Raw genomic sequence first — 27714 nt, 5'->3', positions numbered from 1 at the left:
GGAAAGAAAGATGGCTTCAGAATGTCAACCTTCATTGATACTGGAGGAATCTTCGACCCAAAGGTCCTCAAAACGCTACAGAAATAACCATGGGCATAGCAGAGGCCATCATGAACAACATAGCAGTGTCATTTTTATAGACAATTTTAAGGATCTGCTTTAAATTAAGTTCAACTATTGAGAAATTATCAATATCATTAATTTAAAGCTGAATTTAACTTTGATTTTCTCAAAAACATAACAGTAACATCTCATGGAAATAACCATGGACATAGCAGAGCAGAGGCCATCATGAAGAACATATCAGTGTCATTTGTATACACTTTTAAGGATCTGCGTTTTTTTTTTTTTATATTGGGGAATTATAAACATCATTATTTCTTGTTACCTAACTTTTTCTTTTGCTTTCTCAACAACTGTACAGTAAAATCTCATGAAAATACACACGGACATAGCCGAGGTCCTCGTGAACAACACACCTGTGGAAGTGGAATAGAACCTTCAAGGGTCTAGTTTAATAACAGTTTTAATGTTGTGAAATTATGAATATAATCATTGAATTTGAGCTGACTGTGAGTGAATCAGAACACCACGTCTTCCAGGAGATTCACTCAACATTCACACTGATGGACTTTTCAGATCAGTGATTAATAACCTTGTTCAAACATCACTCAAACCAAATAGGTTAGCTCTGTTTACTTTTAGTTTTTTGTTAATGTGTAATATTTCTGATGCTTGCTATGTGTTATATATACGATATTGTTTATATTGTTTGCTTCAGTGATTTGTATATTTGTTTTGTTGATGTAATCTTAAATTAAAAACAGTACAGTAGTGTAACTTCATATGTTATGATAATAACCACATGTTGTTAGGCAGGTTGCAGAAGCGGAGGGTGCGCTCGCTCCTCCTCACCTCTCTGCGGTAAACCTGTTATTTTCATCCGAGCTCACACCGCCCGCCTCCTCTCTCTCTCTCTCTCTCTCTCTCTCTCTCTCTCTCTCTCTCTCTCTCTCTCTCTCTCTCTCTCTCTCTCTCTCTCTCTCTCTCTCTGCCACACAGTGAGTCGGTGCCACGGTCCCATGCGCTCCTCACCTACATTGAAGGCGCCCTCTCTTTTATACACATGGAGGCAACCTGAGCCTCGGGGATTCTTGGTAAACATTTTTAAAACAACAAAACCAACAGGCTACCACACCTTGGCCGAGTTTCACTTCCTTTCAACTTTTTGGACAACATCTCAGGTAGGAACAACACTTCTCATGCATAATAATATAACTCTCTTCGTTGATCAGTTCTTAAGGACATCTATTAGACAAGTGACAGCTTGCAGTACGCGTGTGTCTGTGTGTGTGTGTGTGTGTGTGTGTGTGTGTGTGTGTTAGTGTGTCATCCACAGGCACAGATACATCTGTCCAAAACTATTTGACTTTCAGGAGAACTTTAATAACTCCAAGTTCACTCCTCACCCCCAGATGAACTGACACGTGTTCTGAAACTCAGCTCTTCTCTTCTGTTGGTCTGAATGTTGCTTATTGGCCCCCGTCGTTAATTTAAGATTTTACTGACATCTTCTTGGCTCGTGATTTACGTCATTTCTTATCCCGGTCACTCAATAGCTGACGTTCTGTCATCATCGGGTCATTATCTCCCATCAGCAACATGTTTGGGATTCCAGGAGCAGAGAAGACAATGGGATCCAGTGAGGGAGGACGAGGGACACACATGTGCATTCTGATGGGAGCGCTTATTTATTGGACTGGCTTTGACTTTAATTTACTTTATCATGAATGTTTAGTGTGTTTGAGAAAGATCTCTCCCTTTTGGGAAGAGTGGAAAAAGGACTATTTTCCTTCCACCTTGTAACAAATGTGTGTATTAACCTTTAACATGCACCATGTACTCTGCAGCTCATCCTGGAACATGTTGCAGAATAATTTAAAACTCAAAGAATTTATACCACTAACTGCGTTTGAATATAAAATAAGAGAAATGGAGGCAGCGTCCCAAAAATGTTCAATGTTTCTTAAATATGTCACTGTCTCCTAACTTTTGGTTTCTTATAACTTGTTCTGTGTTAAAAAAAAAAGATTTTAAATCTCAATGGGACTCACCTGGTGAAATAAATGTTTAAAGAAAAAAAGAAAACATTAAGAAGTAGAAAGCTCTGCAAAGGAATAAATACATCTGCACACGTCTGCCTTGAGAAGAGCTGGAGCTCCGTTTCTCTTCCGCCTCTCAACAGAACCCACATATCAAATTCGTATAAAGGTCTAGCTTTTTTTTTTCTCGGACAAAGGAGCCTTTATGATGGCGAGAACACCTGAACCAATCACACCCGCCCATCAGCCGGCTGGCCAGCCAACCCCAGTCTATAGGATCACTGAGTCACATGTTGGATTGGATTGCACTATAATCTAAACTCACTTACCTGTGGGTCAGGGGGACATTCACTTGCTCCAGTGTGTGTGTGTGTGTGTGGTTAGCAGAGAGAAAGCTAGCAGAGAGAAAGTGAGCATCATCGACGAGACTATTCGATGATGCTCACTTTCTCAGACAAGTTCCTGCATGTTTGGCCGTTTTCTGGAAATTACTTCTTCATGTGTCATGTGACACCTCGCCAATCGTTTGGGATTCCCAGACTTCGTTAAACTGACAGTGATTGTCCTCTTAAATGAGTCGTCGCTTTAAAATCCGTCTCCAGGTGAAGATGTTTAGATTATCTGCAATACGAAAGTCAGTGGAAATTGATTTGCATTTCCACGACACCATGAAGCCAAAAACAACCCTGTTTGTTTCTCAGTTATTGTCACAGCGAAGCCATGAAAGACAATTCAAATACATGATTCGAAGTCGAAAGCAATTAAATAATCCCAAATGAAAATAAGCGATGCCATGCGGTCACGTGGTGCACGAGGGCGACACGTTGAAGCACGAACACTTTGATTGTGAGTGAAAGAAACCTGCAAGATGTCTTTCTTATAAATAAATGTAAGTAAAGTGATGCTGCGACGTCGTGGAAACATTTGGAAAGAAGATATAAAAACTATTAAACTATTTGGAATAAACACTCGTAATACAGTTATGCCGGGACACGTCAGTCTCTCTCAAGCGGCACTATGTTCGGCTTGTTTGTGGCTTGTTTTTTCTTCTTGGCTTCATCTCAGTTTCAATCTCAGCAGCCGTCGAGTCTCATTCATCAAATGATCAAATGCACAGATTAAAACCTTTTGACAGTGTGGTCCCAACACACTGATATGCATTAAAATGATCTCTAATATGTATTTAAATTACATATTCAATGCACATTCATTCATTTCATGAGAGTAGTGAGCATTAGACTAAGGAAACATTATGACTATTAATAACAGCGGCAGTGGATATAGCTGAATAATAATGTTACGGGTAATAACTGAGATGGAGAAGTTATTTTAAGAAGACCCCCGACAGTCTAGGCTTAAAGCAGCATATCTAGAGCTGGTCCAAGGCCAGCCTGAAACAGCCCTAATAACTATACTCTGTATGATATCGCATCAAAAAATAACTCTTAAATGTGTTGTGTGCCCCCCCCCTCCCCCCCAGACTTTTCTTTTAACCATCGCTTACAGCTATAATTTCATTTCCAGTTCCCCATGTGCATCTTGTTGTGATGTATGAGAGACGTGGAGCGAGGCGAGGAGTTCAAATCCTCAGCAGAGTGAGAAAAATATGGAAACAGTCACGCTGCGCTCTGATGCACGGCCGTGTTAGTTGTGTAGTTTTGTAGTAGTGTAGTTTTGTAGTCGTGTAGTTTTGTAGTGGTGTAGTGCTGTAGCTGTGAAGCTGTGTAGTGGTGTAGTTGTGTAGCTGTGTAGCTGTGTAGTTGTGTGTCTGCCTCTTTTGAATCTGCAATAAAGTTGCAAAAAAAAGAAGGGTTCAGCGCGTGTACACACACACACACACACACACACACACAAAGCCATTCAACTCCTCTGACCACAATACTATGAAGAGAAGACTGAGAGGACTGAAGCAGCGCAGAGGAAGAGACCCGCTACTCACATCTGGTCTGAAAGGAGGAAGCAGGGATCAGATTTCTCGGTAATGATCTCCAAAATAAGAAAAGAGAGAGAAGAGGAAACATGTGGTTACTAAAGGAAGCAGTGTGTGTGTGTGTGTGGGGGGGGGGGTTCAAAGGTGTTTCTGCATGCACTTTGTACTCCTGCGTGAGTGTGTGTTGGTGTGAGCGCTTATGGTTTTCATCATCTGCCATGAATGTGGCAGCATACACACACACACACACACACACACACACACATATATACACGCACACACACACACTGTGGAGAGAAACAATAGTGTCACGTGTTGAGAGGGGGCATTTCTTTCGGCCCCAGACTGCATTTGCAAAGCAGCTGGTCGCTGGGGGTCTAAATATTTGGGACGTGCATCAGGACGATCTGGAGTCACCGAGATGAATTTGACTGAAAGTCTGTTACGTTGAAACTCGTGAGGAAGATGTTGCAGATTCAACCTTTCCACACTATTTAACCAGCGTATATGCATCCAGCTGTATGCAAACGTGAGTGTGTGCGTGTGTGTTTACATGAGTAGTGGCATTAGATAGCATTGATTTGCCTAACTGGAGGCACAAAGCAGGATTGTTGGATAAAACCCACCGGGTCAGACGGCATGCAAATCCAGGAGATGCACAGACAGCGTTTGTGCGTGTGTGACATAATAAGAGAGGAAATCAAGTGGGAGTCAAAATGTGTCTCTGGAAAAGTATTACCAAAAAGAGGAGCGGTAAATGGAAAGGCATCAGCGGATTAAAGTGAATGTTGTTCAAGAGCAGCGCCTCCCTCTGGGCCTGTGTGTTGCACTTCATGGAGACTCACGTGCTTCTTTTGCAGATAATCATCACAGTTATGAACTAGAATGGGCACTCGGTAGAGCGCATACCTTCGCATATCACAAGATTGGGCATTGAATTATGAACATTTTGGCATTAGTTGCATGCCAATTGGACAAAAATGTATCGTGCTATGGTAAAAAAAAAAGGATTTTGACCTTTCCATGACCTTGACCTTTGACCCGATTGATCCCAAAATCTAATCAAATGGTCCCCGTATAATAACCAATCATCCCACCAAATTTCATGCGATTCGGTTCAATACTTTTGAGTTCTGCGAATAACACGCATACAAATAAATAAATAAATAAATAAATAAATACACGGCGATCAAAACATAACCTTCAGCATTTTCAATGCGAAGGTAATCATGCTAGTCGATGTTGGCCTGAGTCTATGAGCGATATCACACGACAGAATTGCCAAACTAGGTTTAAAAAAAAGAAGAAGGAAAAACAGATTATTTTGGGGAAATTTTTCACGTCTTTTGTTGGACAGATGAAAGCGTGGAAAGAGCACAGTGAGGATGACGTGAGTCAAAGGTCACGTGGGTGCGATCGAACCGGCACATTGAAGCCATTCCCACAAACTCACTTTTAGGGTGATTTAGTATTTACACACGAGAACGTCACGCGCCAAATGTTTCTTGAGCGTGTATTCTTCCTAATAACCACCAGGGGGCGAATCCTGCGGGTGCAAAAAGAAGAATTATTTTATTGAAGTCTATGAGGAAATGACTCTGACTTCTCTCTGGATTTATTACCTCAGTAAACATTTTGAACATGAGTTTATGGTCTCAACTGCTGGTCTTGCAGCATGATGTTCATTTCGTAAATTATGGTCCCGTTTAGATTAATAAACACCATAAAGCAGGGGATGCTCGAGGGCGGGTGACCTCGTGATTGACAGGTCATCATCCCAGCGTCGTCTGGTCTGGATGTCGTCCGTGTTTTCCTTTTTAGATATTTTGTTTTCACTCTTTTCTCAGTTCACGACAGCTAAATGTAGCATTTCTTTTGGTCGCCTACATTTTACTTAGCTCCACCCCCTCTCATAACAATCTGTTCAACATTCACCCGTCACCCTACAGCACAGCTTAAAATAAAGTTGTGTGCCAAAGATGATCCACATCCAATTCCTTCATATTCTTTATTATAAATATTCACTGTTGCACATATTATAACTCCAACAGCATAACTTAAACCCATCCTGCAATGTCCCCAATGTGCAACTAATAAAGGAATATCTAATCTAATCTAATTATCTTTAGTTGTGTAACCTGAGAGGTTTCTCCTTGAAGCCGGAAGAGAAATAACAGAAACAAAACAACATTCTTTATTTTATCTCCTCAAGTCTTTCCAACCACTCACACAAGTAAACGATGACGTCACGTCATCTCGTCGTTCCTCAGAACCCAAAACAAATCACGTCTTTGTTCCTGCTTCCTTTACCTTGAACACAATACCAAAGAAATGAGGCACACGACTACCACAGGTGGCAATTTCTCAATCTTCCTCTATCGACAGCTATCATCCATATGAATAAATATGTAAATATGGCTAAAATGACACTTTTTCCAGGGTGAGAGATGGAAAACGGGGCGTGTGACGAGGTGGAGGCGCTGTGGGAGAAGGTGGAGTGCAAGCGGTACGAACTGTGCCGCTCCATCTCCCCGTCGAAGCTCACGCCGTACCTCCGCCAGTGCAAAGTCCTGGACGAGCAGGATGAGGACGAGATCCTCAACTCCATGATGCTGATCTCCAAAGCAAACCGCACAAGTGGGTATAGAACTCATGTTCACCGGGGGCCCAATCAGCATCATGGCTGCCCTCTTAAAGGGCCGGAAACACTTTATAAACTCCTCGAATATATTGTTAAATAACTCTCTTTGCATTTGATTATTGTTTATTTGAGTGTAGAAATATTGTACATAAGAAAATGTCCTTAATTTTACAACATTAATCCATTTAATCTAAAAACGTAAAAATAAAAGCAAATGTTATTTTTCTTCAATTTCTTTAAGAAAAGGTGATCACGTGACTTTAAAGCCACCAGGGGCCACATAAAACGATGCGGCGGGCCGGATTCGGCCCACGGGCCTTGTGTTTGACCCCTGTGGTATAGAGGGATGTGCGCTTTAGTCTTCACCCTCGTATTTTATGATGTATCTTGCTTCATCTCCTGATGCATTCGTCATGTTGAACTTAAAATATGTCATTCCCTCCCTCAGGCCGTCTGCTCGACATCCTCCACACGAAAGGAGAGCGGGGCTACGTGGCCTTTTTGGAAAGTCTGGAATTCTACTTCCCTGAGCTGTACAAGCTGGTCACAGGGAAGGAACCCACGCGGCGCTTCTCCACCATCGTAGGTGAGACGCACCTTTGGATGCAGACACACCCAGTTTGGACGTATTAGGAAGCAGCCAGTTTGCTGTTCAGCTATTTGCCTCCAAACTAATTGCCACACAGTGAGGGAAAGATTGTTTTTCATTCTAGAAAAACTTGAATCGCTTTTTAAAATCAACAGTTACAGTTGGTAAAAAAATAGACTGTTAGATGCAGAGCTGGTTTAGTGGCTCCGTCCCACGAGGAAGACGGAGATCTCGTTCAGCTGGTTTACAGCAATGCCGTCCTGTTACATTACCACTTTCTTCTCTTTCTTCTCCTCCTCTGCCGTCTCTCGTCCCCCTCATCGCAGTGGAAGAGGGTCACGAGGGTCTCACCCAGTTCCTGATGAACGAGGTGGTGAAGCTGCAGCAGCAGTCCAACGTCAAGACGCTGCAGACGGCCGAGCTCAGCAGGAAGAACTGCACCCTGGAGGACGAGCAGAAGAAGCTGCGGGTGGCCAATCAGGAGCTGCAGGCCATCCAACAGAGTAAAGATACACCTTGTTGTTTTGGACATGTTGCAATAATGTCGTGTTAATAACTGAAATGGTGAGCATTAAATACAAATCACAAACCTCCCACCATGGAGACTGAAACTACACCCGACCGCACATGATGGTTTCATCCTGCTGGGTTTTATTCAGGCGTCACATTGTCTCCCATGAGTCTGTTTATGAAACTAGGCCAACGTGGTGTGTGTTCTCACGTCCTGTGTCAACAGGCGTGTGAGGTCAACGTGTGTTTCTGGCCTTTTGGCGTCGGCCCCGATGAGAAAGATGCAGCGCGGCGTCTTTATTCCACATTTACTGGCAAAAAACGTAACATCCAATAACATAAAACACCCCCCCTCCCCTCCTCAAACTGTGAATGTTATGTTCTGGCTTTCCTTTTGTCTGTATATTCGTTTAATTCAACAATTCAAAACGTAAGACCAATTCATTAGAAATAGCGGCTGTGCAGCTGTTTATTAAATGATGAAGATCAAAAAGACAGGGAGTGAAATACAGAGCCGTGTTAATAATTAAGTGAAGGCTAGAAAGCTAAAGAAGGTTAGCTTAGCGGCTGTTTACTCATAGCAGCATTGTTGCTCCAGCTATCAGAACAATGTTGTTGTTTAGCTTATTTCACAACGTGTTTATTCAAAAGGTGATCTACAGCCACCTCAGCGTATCATTTCTATACATTTTGCAACGATTGCTCGAGCTGACCGCGTTGTTACCGCCGACCTGGACAACACACTCACGTGTATCAGGGGAGGACATGTACATGTTTTTTAGGGCGCCATTTTTGCCACACTGACTGAAATCCAGGGGCATTTAAAAAGAAATTTGGGGCACTTTTTGAAACTTGTGAAACAACATTTAACCGTAACATTTAAGTAATGCATATACTTATTTAAGCTCACAGTATATGTGCAATTGTCATCAATTGGCAATAATAAGACTATTAGGCAGTAGTCTAATAGATTCTGGACCGGGTCAGATAGGCTACAATGTTTTTGACAAGTTCATTAAATTATCATAATTGTTAGAGGAATTTAGTGGGACTACTGATATCAGGGCAACATGATATTTCTTACGGGCAGTTTTGCCCTTTGCCCTCGTGTATTTCCGACGCTGGTTTAATGTATGGATCTCCAGGGTACAACAAGTTGAAGGAGGAGAGGAACAGCTACAGCGACGAGCTGCTGCGAGTGAAGGACGAGAACTACAAACTGGCCATGAGGTACGCCACGCTGAGCGAGGAGAAGAACATGGCCGTGATGAGGAGCCGAGACCTGCAGCTGGAGGTACTGACGGACACCTTGTCACTACATTATGCATTCCTAAACGCGGGGAAGAATTGATGATTAATGCCAAAAAAAAAGGTGTGTCACATATCTCACTCTTCATCCCCCGCCAGGCAGATCAGCTGAAGCACCGGCTCAACAAGTTGGAGGAGGAGTGCACGATGGAGAGGAGGCAGAGCCTCAAGCTGAAGAACGACATCGAGAGCCGGCCGAAGAGAGAGCAGATCTTTGAGCTGGAGAGAGAGAATGAAATGCTCAAGATCAAACTGCAGGACCTCCAGTCCATCATTCAGGTACACGGGTCAGCATTCACCTGGAGGGTTCACTCCTTCCAGCTGTTTCTGGCCTCCACCGCTGTGTTCAATGTATATGATCACAGTCCTATATGCACGGTTCCCACCCATTGATGTGTGTGTGTGTGTGTGTGTGTGTTCCTCTAGCCGGGCCCTCTACCTGCATCAGACAAGGCCATCCTGGACATTTTGGAGCATGACAGACAGGAAGCGCTGGAAGACAGACAGGATCTGGTCAACCGCCTCTACAACTTCCACGAGGAAGTCCGGCAGGCGGAGGAGCTCCGAGATAAGGTAACACGTACATTTACCCAGGAAGTACATGCATGTATACTTCAACACGCTTCAGAGGGACTTTTATGAGTTTAGAGTTTATTTTATTTTGATCAGCAAAATATACAACCACCAGTAATAAAAAAAAAGAAGAAGAAAGATACATGTGGCTGACCGATAGGGTTAAGGCTGAAGCTATCGAGCTTATAAGTGCCCTAATCTATATGATCGCTTAAAACACTTGTTCCAAAGAAACTTATATAAAAAACAAAACAAACAAACCAGAAATTCAAGCATTAGTCCCCATAATCCGTGACTTCTTCTGCTCCATCAATACCGTCAAGTCTTCTCCAGAGTCAGGTTTTGAAACTTTTTTTGAATTGCACCAGATTTGTACTTTCTTTGATGTCATCAGTTAAATTATTCTTATTGTGCTCTTTACTGCATTTATCTGATCCCTGTTGTTACTTTTCTGAAAACGTAACGATAAAATATGAAATCTGTCCAAACCACCTCGACATGTGCAGACGTCCACGTGTCCAGTCGGATGTCTGCTGTCACAGACGTCTGTCAGCAGTTCCTCTAGAGGCCGACTTCCCCTCTACGTCTTTAAATATCTTTAGATAACAGAGGCTATCCGACATTTAAAAACGAAAATCAAACATGAGAGAGTGCAAAATATTTTTAAATAAACGTGTTTGACCTTTTCTTTTTGCGTCTCTTTCCGTCTCATGAATCACATCACAGCCCATCGGATGTATCTGGTAACTCTGACGAGAGGTTGTCATGGGAACCAGTAGAGTAAAATACCCAACTGTCACACGTTGTTGATCAGTGTAGATGATGTCATAAATAACTAGAATGGGCACTCGGTAGAGCGCATACCTTCGCATATCACAAGATTGGGCATTGAATTATGAACATTTTGGCATTAGTTGCATGCCAATTGGACAAAAATGTATCGTGCTATGGTAAAAAAAAGATTTTGACCTTTCCATGACCTTGACCTTTGACCCGATTGATCCCAAAATCTAATCAAATGGTCCCCGGATAATAACCAATCATCCCACCAAATTCCATGTGATTCAAGAATATTTGACCTGTTCATGACCTTTGACCTTGACCTTTGACCCGATCGATCCCAAAATCTAATCAACTGGTCCCCGGATAATAAACAATCATCCCACCAAATTTCATGCGATTCGGTTCAATACTTTTTGAGTTCTGCGAAAGATTTTGACCTGTTCATGACCTTTGACCTTGACCTTTGACCCGATCGATCCCAAAATCTAATCAACTGGTCCCCGGATAATAAACAATCATCCCACCAAATTTCATGCGATTCGGTTCAATACTTTTTGAGTTTTGCGAATAACACGCATACAAATAAATAAATAAATAAATAAGATCAAAACATAACCTTCCGGCATTTTCAATGCGAAGGTAATAACACATATGGGGACATGTGTACTTTCACCATCAGAGGAAAGGAGCGTGGGAGTGATCCTGGTAGCTCGGTTGAATCTAACAGTCTGAACGTGTGAATGTGGGGCCGTGTGGGGACCTGTGAACACACCACGGTGAACATACACACTAGAAACACTGAAACACTAAAAGATTAAAAGGCTAAAAGACTGAGAGCCCAAAGCCCACGAGACCATCTGTGAAACACAGCCTGAGCAAAACCCCCGTCTCAGGCCTCTACGTCGTCTACCGGCCTTTCTTCTTTCTCCCTCTGTGCTTCACTTCCTGTCTCTGCCTTTGTCTCATCAACTGTGTGTGTGTTTGTGTGTGTGTGTGTGTGTGTGTGTGTGTGTGTGTGTGTGTGTGTGTGTGTGTGTGTGTGCAGTACCTGGAGGAAAAGGAGGATCTGGAGCTGAAGTCCTCCACGCTGCAAAAGGACTGTGAGATGTATCGCAACCGCATGGACACCATCACGGTCCAGCTGGAGGAGGTGGAGAAGGAGAGGGACCAGGTGAGGACACGCGCTGAGCACGATGGTTTAGTTGTTGTTGTTGTGGCTTACTTTCCACTCCCCCCGCTGCTGCAGGCCTTTCGCGCCAGAGACGAGGCCCAGCACCACTTCTCCCAGAGTCTCATCGACAAAGACAAATATCGCAAGCAGATCCGCGAGCTGGAGGAGCGGAGCGACGAGCTCCACATCGAGATCGGGCAAAAAGAGGCCAAGCTGGTCATGCTGGAGTCCCGCATGCGCCGGCTGTCCAAGGACATCCCCCTGGAGCAGGTACAGGGTCACAAGGTCACACTCTGGAGCAGGTACAGGGTCATGGGGTCACGCCCTGGACCAGGTACAGGGTCACGAGGTCACGCCCTGGACCAGGTACAGGGTCATGAGGTCACGCTCTGGACCAGGTACAGGGTCATGAGGTCACGCTCTGGACCAGGTACAGGGTCACGAGGTCACGCCCTGGACCAGGTACAGGGTCGCGAGGTCACGCCCTGGACCAGGTACAGGGTCACGAGGTCACGCTCTGGACCAGGTACAGGGTCGCGAGGTCACGCCCTGGACCAGGTACAGGGTCACGAGGTCACGCTCTGGACCAGGTACAGGGTCATGGGGTCACGCCCTGGACCAGGTACAGGGTCACGAGGTCACGCCCTGGACCAGGTACAGGGTCACGAGGTCACGCTCTGGACCAGGTACAGGGTCACGAGGTCACGCTCTGGACCAGGTACAGGGTCACGAGGTCACGCCCTGGACCAGGTACAGAGTCACGAGGTCACGCTCTGGACCAGGTACAGGGTCACGAGGTCACGCCCTGGACCAGGTACAGGGTCATGAGGTCACGCCCTGGACCAGGTACAGGGTCACGAGGTCACGCTCTGGACCAGGTACAGGGTCGCGAGGTCACGCCCTGGACCAGGTACAGGGTCGCGAGGTCACGCCCTGGACCAGGTACAGGGTCACGAGGTCACGCCCTGGACCAGGTACAGGGTCATGAGGTCACGCCCTGGACCAGGTACAGGGTCACGAGGTCACGCTCTGGACCAGGTACAGGGTCGCGAGGTCACGCCCTGGACCAGGTACAGGGTCGCGAGGTCACGCCCTGGACCAGGTACAGGGTCACGAGGTCACGCCCTGGACCAGGTACAGGGTCACGAGGTCACGCCCTGGAGCAGGTACAGGGTCGCGAGGTCACGCCCTGGACCAGGTACAGGGTCGCGAGGTCACGCCCTGGACCAGGTACAGGGTCGCGAGGTCACGCCCTGGACCAGGTACAGGGTCACGAGGTCACGCTCTGGACCAGGTACAGGGTCACGAGGTCACGCCCTGGACCAGGTACAGGGTCACGAGGTCACGCTCTGGACCAGGTACAGGGTCACGAGGTCACGCCCTGGACCAGGTACAGGGTCACGAGGTCACAAATTGGGTGGACTTTGTGAAACGTGTGAGATAACATTGAACCTTTGTTCAAAAATAATAAATGTACTTATTTAGGCGTATAGTATATGAGTAATAATAAGAATATCAGGCAGGAGTCTACAGATTCAAAGTGTTTTCTTAGATTTTTTAAAACCAAAAACATAAATCAGTCAATCATAATCAATTGTATTCTTATTTCTTTGTGGGTTTTTATTGTTATTAATTTTTTTTAACCCTTGTGTTGCCTTCGGGTCATTTTGACCCGATTCAATATTTAACCCTCCTGTCGCCTTCGGGTCAATTTGACCTGATTCAATGTTTAATGTCGGTGTTCTTTCGGGAGTCAACAAACAAACATAAAGTACCTCACACTTAAACTTGGAAAACAATATTAATTCAAATAATTTTCTGGAGATTTTAATAGCTGGGGTCATATTGACCTCAAGGGTAAAATATGTTAGTAAATATAAAGGTAACAGGAGGGTTAACAACTATTAACAATTATGACTTTTTTTAGGGCTGTGAAACGATTTAAATTTTTAATCGGATTAATCACAGGTTTTTGTGGATTAATCATGATTAATCACATATTACCGATATTCTCGGTATATTTTGTGAGAACATAGAGATTTATGACAAAAGACGGATATATACATTTATACATTCTTCTATACAATGGTGCTGCAACTCAGCAGTTATTTAGCAGTTTTCTTCCATATGGAACATTAATACATCTTCATTCTAAACAGAATGTTTAACCCTCCTGTTACCTTTCGGGTCCATTTGACCCCATTCAATGTTTAATGTCGGTGTTCTTTGGGGTCAATTTGACCCCAGGCTGTTTTTCACTGTGTTTATTTAAAGGGCTATTTAGGTAGTCAACAAACAAACATAAAGTACCTCACACTTAAACTTGGGAAGCAATATTAATTCTAATAATTTTCTGGAGGTTTTAATTGCTGGGGTCAAATTGACCCCGAGGGTAAAATATTGTAACGGACTGAGGGAATGTTATGTTATAAATGTTATGTTTCGGATGTAAGTGAACGTCTCACGAGCTGGTAGCTGTGAGGCGTGTCTGTGATTGGACAGTGAGTGATGTTGTTGTGTGTGTGTTGTTGTGTTACGACTCGTTCGGAGCAGAGCTATGACCCGGAGCAGACGTGAAGCTGGTTTGGAGGTTTTCACGGCGTTTTGCTGTGGTTTTGGCGTAGGCTACGGCCAACAGTAGCTTGTTCTATGTTCCTTGAATAAACACCCTATAAGCCATCTACGTCTCGTAGCGTTCCTGACCCAGGGCCAGGGTCGCTACAATATGTTCGTAAATGTAAAGGTAACAGGAGGGTTAAACAGAGCATTTTTCTCTTGTTTGTCAACCATTAACTCCACCATGATACAATCTAAAGGTGGACAGATTGACAAGTGACTTTTTTTTGCTCGGTCCCGATGCGCGCGCACGGAGCTCTGTGGCGCGCGAGACGGAGATCGATAAGTGTTAACGCAACGCGAAGAGACAGAAATGACATGCTGCTGTGGAGATACGATCAACAACAGACGTTTAGTTTAATAAAAGAACAAAGACGTGCTCTAGAGAACATGTCAGGGGGCGGGCCAATCTCTTTAATGTCATGCGATCTACCGACACTACGCCGCGATCGACTGGCAGGTCGCGATCGACGTGTTGAGAACCTGATCTACAGGAAGTAAAAGTCGTAACAAGGTTTCCGGGGTGAACCTGCGGAAGGATCATTACCGATGAACAGACCGTCTGCATGAGAGCGGACAGAGTTCAGATTGAAGTGGTGTATTGGAAGCTCATTTTGCAAGTGACTTTTTTTTCGTCCCGACGACCAACAACAGACGGATTGGAAGCTCATTCTGCGCATGCGTTAAATGCGTAAAAAAAAAAAAACTAGTTAAACCTGTAATTGAATTAACTGAGTTAACACGTTATTTTTCACAGCACTACTTTTTTTATATTATATATTGTATATTATATTTATTATAATTAACTATATATGTGTATATGTATATACATATACACATATATATATATATATTTACATGTGTATATGTATATATATATATATACACATATATATATTTACATATAAATATATATATAGTATAGACATATCCTTGTGGTATCAGGGGCAACATTATATTTCTTGGGGGTAGTTTTGCTCCGTCGCTGCTCCCATATCATCTCATGTTTTCCTCTCTGTTGTTGCAGAGTCTGCCCAGGGACCTTCCTCCCACCGTCTTCTCCCAGGCGCGGGACTATAAACCCGTCTACGACCAATCAGAATGGTCCAGCGACGACTCGCCGGGGGAGAAGTTCCTGTCCGAGGAGTCGCGTCTCAAACGCAGACCCAACCTCAAAGCCGTGGTCAGCCGCCGCACCCCCCCCACACACACACTCACACTCACTTACTTATTAGACACCAGCTTGAGTCGAAAAGGTTTCACTTTACCTCACACCATGAAGCCACTTCCTCTCTCACTTTAAGAGAGAGAGATCACATGACACATGTATGAGCCCATTCATCATAGATGCTCCATACAGCCCCCATATCGTCTTTTAAATAAGATATGTTTTTATGCAAAACATATCTAATTTTCCTCAGAAGTACATTTAATTAGTGTTAAATTCTTAATATCTTCAGTTGAAATGACCATGTAATATTAACAATATCATATTGTAGTGTCTATGCCAGTGGTTCTCCAATGGGGGTACGTGTCACCCTGGGGGGGTGTGAAGGCCCTCAGGGGGTACGTGAGATTTAAAAAAACAAACATTTTAAATTAAAATCCATTCAAAACTCCTTTTAAAAATAGTTATTTAATACACATCCAATCAAATAGGTGTATGTTCATAAACTGAATTGTATATATTAAATCAGACGCTGATGGCAGGGACTACACTCTGAAAATGAAATGGAATTAATAATAAATCTGCTGCTGACACAGATCAAATCCACGTGGAGCGTTCCTTGAGATGTTTCTAACGTTCTCGTTTTGTGTTGCAGGCCCGAGTGAAGTCTCCGGCCTGCGTCCCCAGAGAGGTCCACCTCGAGTCCATCGCTGGTAACAGACACTTCTTCCCTCCGTTATATTTCATTTCATTTCCCGTGTGGAGCTCATCCCCGTGTGTCTCTCAGCGCCGTCGGTCAACGGCGGAGATCCACTTGAAACCCAGACGCGGAGCTCGCACGTGATGAGCATGTCGCTGCCGCCGTCGCCCGGCGTCCTGCCGTCGCCCACGTCCCCTCTCTCCTCCTCCTCCCACCTCCTCTCCTCCGCCTCCTCTCTTTTCTATCTACCCTTAAGCATGGCGGACCAGTCCAACAGGCCGAACATGGTGAGGAACCTTCTATACCAATACGTTGTGGATGCGCTGCGTGTGTGTGTGTGTGTGTGTGTGTGACGTCTGCTGTGCTCGCCCAGCTGCGTTGCCGTAACGACAGCATCCTGTCCACGCTGCCCGAGCCGCCGGAGAAAGCGTCGCTGTACCGCAGGGAGAGGGAGAAGGAGCACGACTTCCACCCCCGCAGGTCAGAGGTCGGGTCAGTTCAGCCGCTCTCCTCCTGGAGGTCGTGAGTTTCATGAATGTTCTGTTTCAGCCTCTCGGACTTTGACAGCGACACCATGGAGACGGAGTTCGGTGAGTTGTTTTCCTCTTCGCTCGTCACGCCGTCCGAGCCGGATGGCGTGACGGTGTTTCTGTCTGCGGGTCCATGACGTAATCCTCCTCCGTCACCTCCTCAGAGGACGACGTGCTGTGCGGTCCTCCTTCGCTCCACTCGTCCTCCTCGTCCCATCAGTCAGAGGGGATGGACTGTTACGACCTGGAGCAGGTCACCAGTATCTTCAGGAAACTCTCACTGGAGCGGTACACGACCAGAACCTAGAACATACCACCACGACTCACACGACCAGAACCTAGAACATACCACCACGATGCACACCACCAGAACCTAGAACATACCACCACGACTCACACGACCAGAACCTAGAACATACCACCACGACGCACACCACCAGAACCTAGAACATACCACCACGATGCACACCACCAGAACCTAGAACATACCACCACGACTCACACGACCAGAACCTAGAACATACCACCACGATGCACACCACCAGAACCTAGAACATACCACCACGACGCACACCACCAGAACCTAGAACATACCACCACGATGCACACCACCAGAACCTAGAACATACCACCACGATGCACACCACCAGAACCTAGAACATACCACCACGATGCACACGACCAGAACCTAGAACATACCACCACGATGCACACCACCAGAACCTAGAACATACCACCACAACTCACACCACCAGAACCTAGAACATACCACCACGACGCACACCACCAGAACCTAGAACATACCACCACGATGCACACCACCAGAACCTAGAACATACCACCACGATGCACACCACCAGAACCTAGAACATACCACCACGATGCACACGACCAGAACCTAGAACATACCACCACGATGCACACCACCAGAACCTAGAACATACCACCACAACTCACACCACCAGAACCTAGAACATACCACCACGACTCACACGACCAGAACCTAGAACATACCACCATGACTCACACCACCAGAACCTAGAACATACCACCACGATGCACACCACCAGAACCTAGAACATACCACCACGACTCACACGACCAGAACCTAGAACATACCACCATGACTCACACGACCAGAACCTAGAACATACCACCACGACTCACACGACCAGAACCTAGAACATACCACCACGATGCACACCACCAGAACCTAGAACATACCACCACAACTCACACCACCAGAACCTAGAACATACCACCATGACTCACACCACCAGAACCTAGAACATACCACCACGATGCACACCACCAGAACCTAGAACATACCACCACGACTCACACGACCAGAACCTAGAACATACCACCACGATGCACACCACCAGAACCTAGAACATACCACCACGACGCACACCACCAGAACCTAGAACATACCACCACGATGCACACCACCAGAACCTAGAACATACCACCACGATGCACACCACCAGAACCTAGAACATACCACCACGATGCACACGACCAGAACCTAGAACATACCACCACGATGCACACCACCAGAACCTAGAACATACCACCACAACTCACACCACCAGAACCTAGAACATACCACCACGACGCACACCACCAGAACCTAGAACATACCACCACGATGCACACCACCAGAACCTAGAACATACCACCACGATGCACACCACCAGAACCTAGAACATACCACCACGATGCACACGACCAGAACCTAGAACATACCACCACGATGCACACCACCAGAACCTAGAACATACCACCACAACTCACACCACCAGAACCTAGAACATACCACCACGACTCACACGACCAGAACCTAGAACATACCACCATGACTCACACCACCAGAACCTAGAACATACCACCACGATGCACACCACCAGAACCTAGAACATACCACCACGACTCACACGACCAGAACCTAGAACATACCACCATGACTCACACGACCAGAACCTAGAACATACCACCACGACTCACACGACCAGAACCTAGAACATACCACCACGATGCACACCACCAGAACCTAGAACATACCACCACAACTCACACCACCAGAACCTAGAACATACCACCATGACTCACACCACCAGAACCTAGAACATACCACCACGATGCACACCACCAGAACCTAGAACATACCACCACGACTCACACGACCAGAACCTAGAACATACCACCATGACTCACACCACCAGAACCTAGAACATACCACCACGACTAACACCACCAGAACCTAGAACATACCACCATGACGCACACGATCAGAACCTAGAACATACCACCACGACTCACACCACCAGAACCTAGAACATACCACCATGACTCACACGATCAGAACCTAGAACATACCACCATGACTCACACCACCAGAACCTAGAACATACCACCATGACTCACACGACCAGAACCTAGAACATACCACCACGACTCACACCACCAGAACCTAGAACATACCACCATGACTCACACCACCAGAACCTAGAACATAACACCATGACTCACACGACCAGAACCTAGAACATACCACCATGACTCACACCACCAGAACCTCCTACAACCCACAACCTAGAACCTACAACCCAGAACCATGACTCACACCACCCAGAACCACTGAAGCTCACTCACAAACAACTTGTCCTTGTTCTCTTCTTTTTCTTCTTCTTCTTCATCTTCTTCTCTTTCTCCATCATCTTCTTCTTCTTGTTCTCCTCCTCTTCTTCTTCACTTTCTCCTTCTTCCTCCTCATTTTTTTTCTTGTTCTCCTCCTCCTACTTCTCCTCCTTCATCTTGTTCTTCTTCTCCTTCTCCTTCTTGTTCTCCTCTTCCTTCTTCTTCTTTTTCTGGTTCTTGTTCTCCTCCTCCTCCTCCTCTTCTAGGCCGTTCCGCCCGTCTCTGTCCTCCTTCTCCAGGAGCAGCGCCTCCCTGAAGCCGGTGCAGGAGCTGTCTCTGCTGGGGGAGAACCTGCTGGTGGACATCGCTCTGGTTGGCGGTAACCACAGCGGCCTCTTCATCTCGGCCGTCCAGTCGGGCTCCATGGCCGAGAAGGCGGGGCTCCGGGAGGGCCACCACCTCCTGCAGGTGGGTCGCTCGCTCGCTGGTCCAGAGCGCATGGGAGGAGGAGTGGACGGGAGGAGCAGCGGACTCTCAATGTGTGTCAAATGAAATGCTCCAGAAACGGAAATGAAAAAGCAAGAACCAAACGTCATGAACCTTTAACCTGATAAACTAATTATATTTAAAAATCAGCTTTTATTTCTTCTCGATCGATAATCGAAGACCATTTAGCTAAAAACACAAAACATATGACTGCTGTGATTTGTTATGAATGTTCTCGTGTTTTTCGATTGGCCAGCTGGAGGGGCGGATACGAGAGGAGAACCAATGCATCTCATTGGATACCAGCACTCAGGAGGAAGCCTATTGGACGCTGCAGCACTGCTGCGGACCAGTGAAGCTGCACTACCGCGCCAACTTTGACTGTAAGAGCAGTGTGTGTGACACACACACACACACACACACACACACTCACTCACTCACTCACTCACTCACTCACTCACTCACTCACTCACTCACTCACTCACTCACTCACTCACTCACTTACTTACTCACTTACTTACTTACCTACCTACCTACCTACTTACTTACTTGTGACTCCAGCTTACCGGCGCCTCCAGAGGGACCTGGCGGACGGCCCGCTGGTTTCTGGCGACTCCTTCTACATCCGGGTCAACCTCAACATCTCCGGCCAATCGGATTGCTGCTCCCTGAGCGTGCGCTGCGACGAGGTGGTGCACGTGCTGGACACCCGGCACCAGGGCCGCAGCGAGTGGCTGTGCGCCCACGTCGACCCCTACAGCGGCGGCGACCTGGCCGACCGCGGCACCATACCCAGCAACTCACGGTGGGAGGAAGTTGAACACAGCGTCATGTTGGACAGCGTGATTTCATTATTTAGTTGTATCCCAGTGTTCTAGAGACACATGTTAAAGCCCCTCGAGGCATAATTGTGATTTTTTTTTTGGCCTGTACAAAATAAACTGAATTTAATTTAATAACAAAAATATGTAATTTTTACTTTTTTGAATTGTGTCAGAAAGTTGAGTGTGCTGATCTTCCTGTGTGTGAGTTTAGGGCCCAGCAGCTGCTCCTGGTGAAGATCCAGAAGTTGGTATCTCGAGGCGGGAAAGACGAGAACGAGATCAACCGCAATAAGGTGAGAAACTTCCTGGACTTCTTGTTTTTTTAAAAGTTTTTTAAAAAGTGTATATTTCCAAATTTTGCATAAAGCAATTAGTCTACCTGCCACAATGAGATTTTTCTTATATCTTATCGAGAATGTTTTCTGTCTCCACCTGAGTAAGGAATGTGTAATGCTTAAAACAAAGATGGATAATCTTTTGTTCGTGACGTGTAGAACTATTTACAACCAGAAGAAGCCGTCTTGTCTCCTGATGCTAAAGCCGGCCAGCGCCTGTCTCGAGCCAGCATCTTCCTCACACAGATACTTCAGGTAAGCAAGTGGAAAAAAAGACGAAAATAAAGAGTTCAGTAGCTCCTGTAGTGGCCATTTGTCCAATAAATAAAAACAAACATAAATCAAATTGCCTCTGACGCGCCGTGTGGAGTTTGTGGTTCACGCAGACAAAAGAAAGCGTTGTCCATTCAGGAATACGTCACTCTGTTAATTTATTGAACTAAAACAAAACAAGCAAACAAACAATAGAACAAAGGGACTCCTAACAATGAACTCCTGCGCTGGTAAAAGAACCATAGGTCTATAAGTGCATGCTGGTCCTGTACCTGCCCACAGTGTTACCCAATTAGTGAACAAATGAACAATCAAGACAAAATATATCAAAACAACAACAACAACAACAAGGAATTAAACTAAAATAAATCACTATTACAAGAAAAACTTTTCTAAAATATCAAAACATCTGACCTACATCAACAACCTGAATGATTAAACAATACTCCTGGTTAATAAAATAACTAAACACTAATATCAAACATTAGCTCCATCAATACCTGTCTCTCTCTCTGCGTTGGTAGTTCGTGAGCCGGGTCGACGTCAGGTACAAGCGGATGAACAGCAACGAGCGCGTGAGGATCATCAACGCGGGCGGGACGGCGCCGCCCAGGCCGGGCCTCGAGGCGCCGAGGCTAGAAGGCGAGTACCGAGGGACGCTCGCCGTCAGGGAAGACACGTGAAATAATGAAATGATGAAATGATGAAACGTTTTATTGTGAAGTGGCAGAAAGGAGTTGAAACGTCGGGCCGGGTCGATTGACGTGAAAGTAAAAGATGATGTCGTTGAAATCAGGACATTTGAGTTGAAAAGGGTTCGATTAGATTTGAGGCATCGAGCCTCGACATGTCAGATGAAGAGTCAGACGACAGCGGCGAGCGTGTCAGTTGTCCGTTGTGGTGAAACCTGCCGAAGAGGAAGCGCTGCATGCGTGCGGTGGACTATATGAACTGAGCTCGACCGCGTGGACCGTTGGCCTGTCGCCGTGACGCTCTGCTCGGGTCTCGTGAACAGACGCCGCTGACCCGGACGGCGAGCTGAGCCGGAGCCTGAACCTGATCCCCTACAGTCCCGTCATGCTGCAGCGGACCCAGAGGAGGAGGCCGGTCCTCTTCACCCCCATCGCCGTCGCCAAAACCATCATCCAGAAAATACTCAACAACACCGGGGCCGCCATGGACTTTGATGTCTGCAAACCAGGTCGGTGTGTGTGTGTGTGGGTGTGTGTGTGTGTGTGGGGGGGGAGAGAAAGAAAAAAAAGCAAGCTCACTGTGATATTGGGATCCAGGTCAGGTATTGTTTTGCTCTGTGGTGTAAATGTAACGGAGTGTAACCAGAGAGGGTGCGGGGTCAGGATGGAAGATGGCCTAGTTGCAAGGATGATGATGCATGATGATGATGATGATGACATGGAGGAGATTAAAGCACCATTTAGCGATGCAGAGAATCAACACTGCTGTCTCACGACGGACTAAGTGGGGTGAGACACAGCGCTGAACGTGTGTGTGTGTGATGTCTTGATGAAGTGGCGATAAAACACCCCTAAAGACCATCCTGAATGCACCACACCACTTCATCAAACATGTTGTTCCTTTCTCTCCATTCTATTCCCCTGTTCAGACACCCTGTCCAGAGAAGAGTTTCACCTGAAGCAGAACGTGGAGCCCTTCATCCACTACAAGGAGAAACACCCGACGTTTGAATGCATCGCCCGGGGAAACATCGAGGCCGTCGCTTCTAAGGTCGGTGGCCGTCCACTGCCTTTCTCCCGCTCACGCGTAATCATGCTCAACCGAATGTGTTTCTATTAAATCTGAACATGTTTCTATTAAATACGGTTACATGTACACAGCTAGATGGACAGAATGGACGAAATATATGTCAAAATAAGGTCGTTGGCAAGTGACACGCCCTCCCTAACCTCACAGGATTTGGGACTCAGTACCTCTTAAAAAGAAAAGCACTTTGTTTCAGCAAAATGCAACCCACATATATGTGTTTTAAACTAAGTTAAAGATACCCTATGAAGAGAACTCTTTGAATATATTTTGTACTAAAGATCTGTTTGTTGGACCGAATTTATGATCGACTGACAACGATGGTGAAGTGTTGAATGGTTGTTTTAATTTGTTTTGCTTCCTTATTTATAATTATTTTCCTGCTTTAACATTTTTATTTTTGTGGTTCCTTATGGCCCTTCTTGGCCAGATGCATGGTTAATTTTTACTTTATTTTTATCATTATTATTATTATTATTATGCATTCTTACTTTTGAAGGTTGTATTGCTGTAAAAATACCTAAATAAAATATCAAGTATAAAAAAAATATGTACGGTAGAAATGTAGCTGGAGCTAGCAGCCGGTTAGCTTAGCATAAAGATTGTAAACAGCTAGCCTGGTTCGGTCCAGATGTTGTTGTTGTTTTGATTGTTGCGCTGCAGAGGTGTTGGTAGAATGTGTTGTAATACTGGACAGAGCCAATCTGTAACGGCCCGTTGTTTCCTCCGCCGCAGGGGAAGCACTGCCTGCTGGAGGCCGAGCTGACCTGCGTCAAAGACCTCCTGCGGCGAGAAATCTACCCGATCATCATCTACGTGAAGATCTGTGAGAAGAACGTCAAGAAGCTTCGGTGAGCTCGAGAAACAAAAAGACTCGCTCACCTTCACACAGTTACCCACCGCTGCAGACCACAAGCCTTTCTTTCTTTTTCTTTTTCAAACGCCAATACTTCAATCCTTGCTTTTCATTTTGGGAAACGTCTGCAACGACGCTCTTAACCCTCCTGTTACCTTTCGGGTCAATTTGACCCCATTCAATGTTTAATGTCGGTGTTCTTTGGGGTCAATTTGACCCCAGGCTGTTTTTCACTGTCAAACATATAAGAAATATCAACTTTTTTATATATTTAAAGGGCTATTTAGGTAGTCAACAAACAAACATAAAGTACCTCACACTTAAACTTGGGAAACAATATTAATTCTAATAATTTTCTGGAGGTTTTAATTGCTGGGGTCAAATTGACCCCGAGGGTAAAATATGTTAGTAAATGTAAAGGCAACAGGAGGGTTAAACGAAGCAGTTCACTGCACAATGACCTCACAGCAGCCTGCAGACAGCCGTGAACGATGTGAGTGGAGAAGCACGAGTGAGAGGAAACAGAATTTGATGCCTGTAGCATTTTAAATTGTCAAATAATTAAAAAAATAACTGTATTTGCAAAAGCATTATTCATGCAGAGATAAATCTCAAAGTACTAGTAAAACAAATTGAATTAAACAAAACAAATGTCATTGCAACACAACATTAACAACAATACCATTTAGGTTAACCATAATGAAATGCCACTCAAGAAAAGATAGGTATTTAATTATATTTGCACAAATCCAAAGGCCGCTCTCCGGTCCAAGGGGTGAGGGGGGTTTACTGCACCAGATTTATCGTGGTGCACGTTAGGAACTGAAAGAAAGGCATTGGAGCGTTCTGGGGACATAAAATGAAAGTCAGTCGCTGATATATGAAGGTGATGGATGATGGAAGGCGTTGTAGATTATACGAGGACTTTAAATAAAAGATGCAGGTAGCCAGGTACGCAATCCCTCCTTTTGCATTTGGTTTAAATCCTGGCTGCAGCGTTCTGAATGAACTTTTCCTGAAGACATTTTAGGGAGACGAGTGAAAAAAGAGACGCCGTAATCTAAGCGGCTGGTGGTAAAAGCATGAGTCAGCATTTCAGCGACATCCTGAAGGTTAAGAGTGGAATGTGACTGTAGGGCTGCAACAACGAATCGATAAAATCGATAAAAATCGATTATTAAAATAGTTGGCAACGAATTTCATTATCGATTCGTTGTGTCGCGCGATTATTACGGCGCTCAATAAATTACGGAGTATAAACAAAGTTGATTTGAGCGCAGAGCCGCGCAGGAGAAACGAGAGCGGAGTGGAGGAAGAGGAGAGACGGAACGCTGCGTTGTGAGAGCCAATCAGCGCTGAGCTGCTCCTCTGTTGATTAATCTAATTGGCTGCTGCTGCTCACGTGGCGCTGGATGCGGAAGTTATTCACGTAGTCGGAGACATTCACGTAGCTAAGTGCGCCTACGGGTGACGTTATGAACCCAGACACCAGGGCGCTACATGTCACGACGTGTGTGGCATTTCCACAAGAGTATAACGTAGAAAACGTGGTTATTTATTCCGTGGCGGATAGCGGAACATATTTTTCCACGGAGAAAGGCAACGGAGATAAGCCACGACGCCACTCGCTGGGAGCGCTGCGCTGCGCGTGCAGACATCATTTAACGGAGCGGAGCAGCGCGTGCGCTCTGATCGCTCTTTTAATGAAGTATCGATACTAAAAATATGCTAAATCACATCGTGTTTAACGTACGGGTACTTTGTTAGTATCGCTACACCGTGCAGCGTGACAGCAGCAAATGTAGCGGACTAACATTCAAGCTAACCTAACTTCCCAAACGCTGTGGACATCTGAACGCTGATTGGCCGAGACGCGACATGTCCCATCAAAGATGTTTTATTGCGAAGAAGAGCACCCCTTCACATTTTTTCCGCGTCTCACTGCAATCTCAACGGCAGCGGGCCAGGTGAAAAAAATAATAAATCGTAACGCGTCTCTGATATTGTTCAGGGGGCCACATGGGGACCACTGCTCAGGAGAGGAAAGCTGTCAGTCTGTCTGTGACGGGTTCATCCACATGCTGACCAGTGGGTCTCCAGGACCTTTCCATGACTTTAAACCAAATTTCCATGATTAAACATTTTGTGAAAACTGTCTATACGTGACAAAGTGAGAAGATGTAGTATTTAAACTAACAATGACATTTCCAAAGCATACCGTATATATACCGTGTAAATTAAAATGTGAATAAAACAAATTTTCATTACTTTTCCAAATATTTTGGGATTTTATTTTTTTCAATTACTTTTCTAGGCCTGCTAATAGCCATTTAAAAATTCCATGACTTTTCCAGGTTTTCCATGACCGTACGGACCCTGTTTTGAATAAAGGGTTGAGTTTTTTTGTTTTTTTATCCGATTAATCGATTAATCGATAAAATAATCAACCGATTAATCGATTATCAAAATAATCGTTAGTTGCAGCCCTAAATGTGAGCCCCTTCTCGTCTGCCTCTTGGAGAATCAGAACAAGGTAAACTAGCCACTGCTCAGTCAGAAATACACAAGGGCAAAGGGCAAAACTGCCCCTAAGAAATATAATTTTGCCCCTGATATCATGAGGAGAGGAGCAAGAAAGTCCCCCATAATTTTCCTCTAATAATAATTTGTTGTTGTAAAATTGAATATAATTGTCTGATTTGTTTTTTGTTAAAAAAATCTAAGAAAAAACTATGTAAAAATCCTCCCCTGCCACTGCTGCAAAGTGTCTACAGGATCACCGACAATGGGTTCCAGACGTTACCACACTCACCGCCGCAGCGCTGCTTCCTGTTTCCTGTCATTACAGGAAGTTGCCTCTGCGCGTGGAGTCGGAGGAAGAGTTCATGAAGTCGTGTCGGGCTCAATTAAAGGAGCTGGACGGAATTCCCTGCCTCTACGCCACAGTGGAGCCCGAGGCCTGGGCGGGGACGGACGACCTCAGCAGGGTCGTCAAAGACCGAATACTGGAGGAGCAGAAGAAGACAGTCTGGGTGGAGCAGGACCTCCTGTAGACATCCTGTAGACACACACACACACACACACACACACACACACACACACACACACACACACACACACACACACACACACACACACACACACACACACACACACACACACACACACACACACACACACACACACACACACACACACACACACACACACACACACACACACACACACAAACAATGTGTCGCTGAGCACCACGAAACGCTCTTGAACATTATGCTCTGTGCACATTCATGCTAAGACTCAACAATGCACTTGTGGACACTCGCACGGCTGAAGACTGAAAGTAAATGCATTATATATTTTGTAAATGACTATTTACTTTTATTTAGATAAATAAACAAATGGAAGACATAAAAGAAAGTAAATGTGTCTACCTCACAATTGAGCATTGAAAAGGGAAGTTCAAAGTGCACTTCCGTTCTTTCAGTTTCAGTCTGATCGGCCCTAACTGACTATACTGCCCTCTGGTGGCGACGGCAGGTTACTGCACTGTAAACATTCAAGTCAAATCGGATTCAATCACACCAGCCTCTTTTTTTTATTTCTATAGGAAATTTTTTGTTGCAAATTCGTTATGTAATGCTTTTCTGTTTTTTTTTTTTTTAAGAAATAGAAATATTTCATAAACCGATAAACCGCTGCTGTTTCACTTGAATAAAGTAGAATATAACTTAAAGCAACACTGTAACTTTTCACTTTTGGCGCCCCCTTCAGGTTTTTAGGTATTTAGGTATCGATTTCAGTGTCGTAAATACCCAGTGACGATAGATGCAGCCTCGCATACACTTGAATTGAGTTGGGATCATGTGTTGTCCTGTATTATAATATTATTATTATTATTAT

At 45.1% G+C, this 27714-nt stretch overlaps 1 protein-coding gene across 1 annotated transcript; it reads left to right on the top strand.

The window, feature by feature from the left end:
• Positions 1 to 1106: 1106 nt before the first annotated feature.
• Positions 1107 to 26959, top strand: card11 (caspase recruitment domain family, member 11). The gene is made up of 25 exons (XM_056406625.1): positions 1107 to 1244; positions 6472 to 6669; positions 7122 to 7259; positions 7589 to 7765; positions 8918 to 9066; positions 9180 to 9359; positions 9507 to 9653; positions 11482 to 11607; positions 11683 to 11877; positions 15251 to 15406; positions 16047 to 16104; positions 16179 to 16378; positions 16465 to 16571; positions 16641 to 16681; positions 16786 to 16909; positions 19528 to 19729; positions 20004 to 20130; positions 20309 to 20552; positions 20783 to 20864; positions 21066 to 21161; positions 21704 to 21821; positions 22195 to 22380; positions 22801 to 22922; positions 23694 to 23809; positions 26663 to 26959. The coding sequence occupies exons 2-25, from the start codon at positions 6480 to 6482 to the stop codon at positions 26865 to 26867; spliced, it is 3486 nt and encodes a 1161-aa protein (XP_056262600.1). The 5' UTR covers positions 1107 to 1244; positions 6472 to 6479; the 3' UTR covers positions 26868 to 26959.
• Positions 26960 to 27714: the final 755 nt, after the last annotated feature.

Source organism: Pseudoliparis swirei, chromosome 23 (genome assembly GCF_029220125.1).
Source record: "Pseudoliparis swirei isolate HS2019 ecotype Mariana Trench chromosome 23, NWPU_hadal_v1, whole genome shotgun sequence".
NCBI lineage: Eukaryota > Metazoa > Chordata > Actinopteri > Perciformes > Liparidae > Pseudoliparis > Pseudoliparis swirei.
This window is presented reverse-complemented; position numbering and strand designations above follow the sequence as displayed.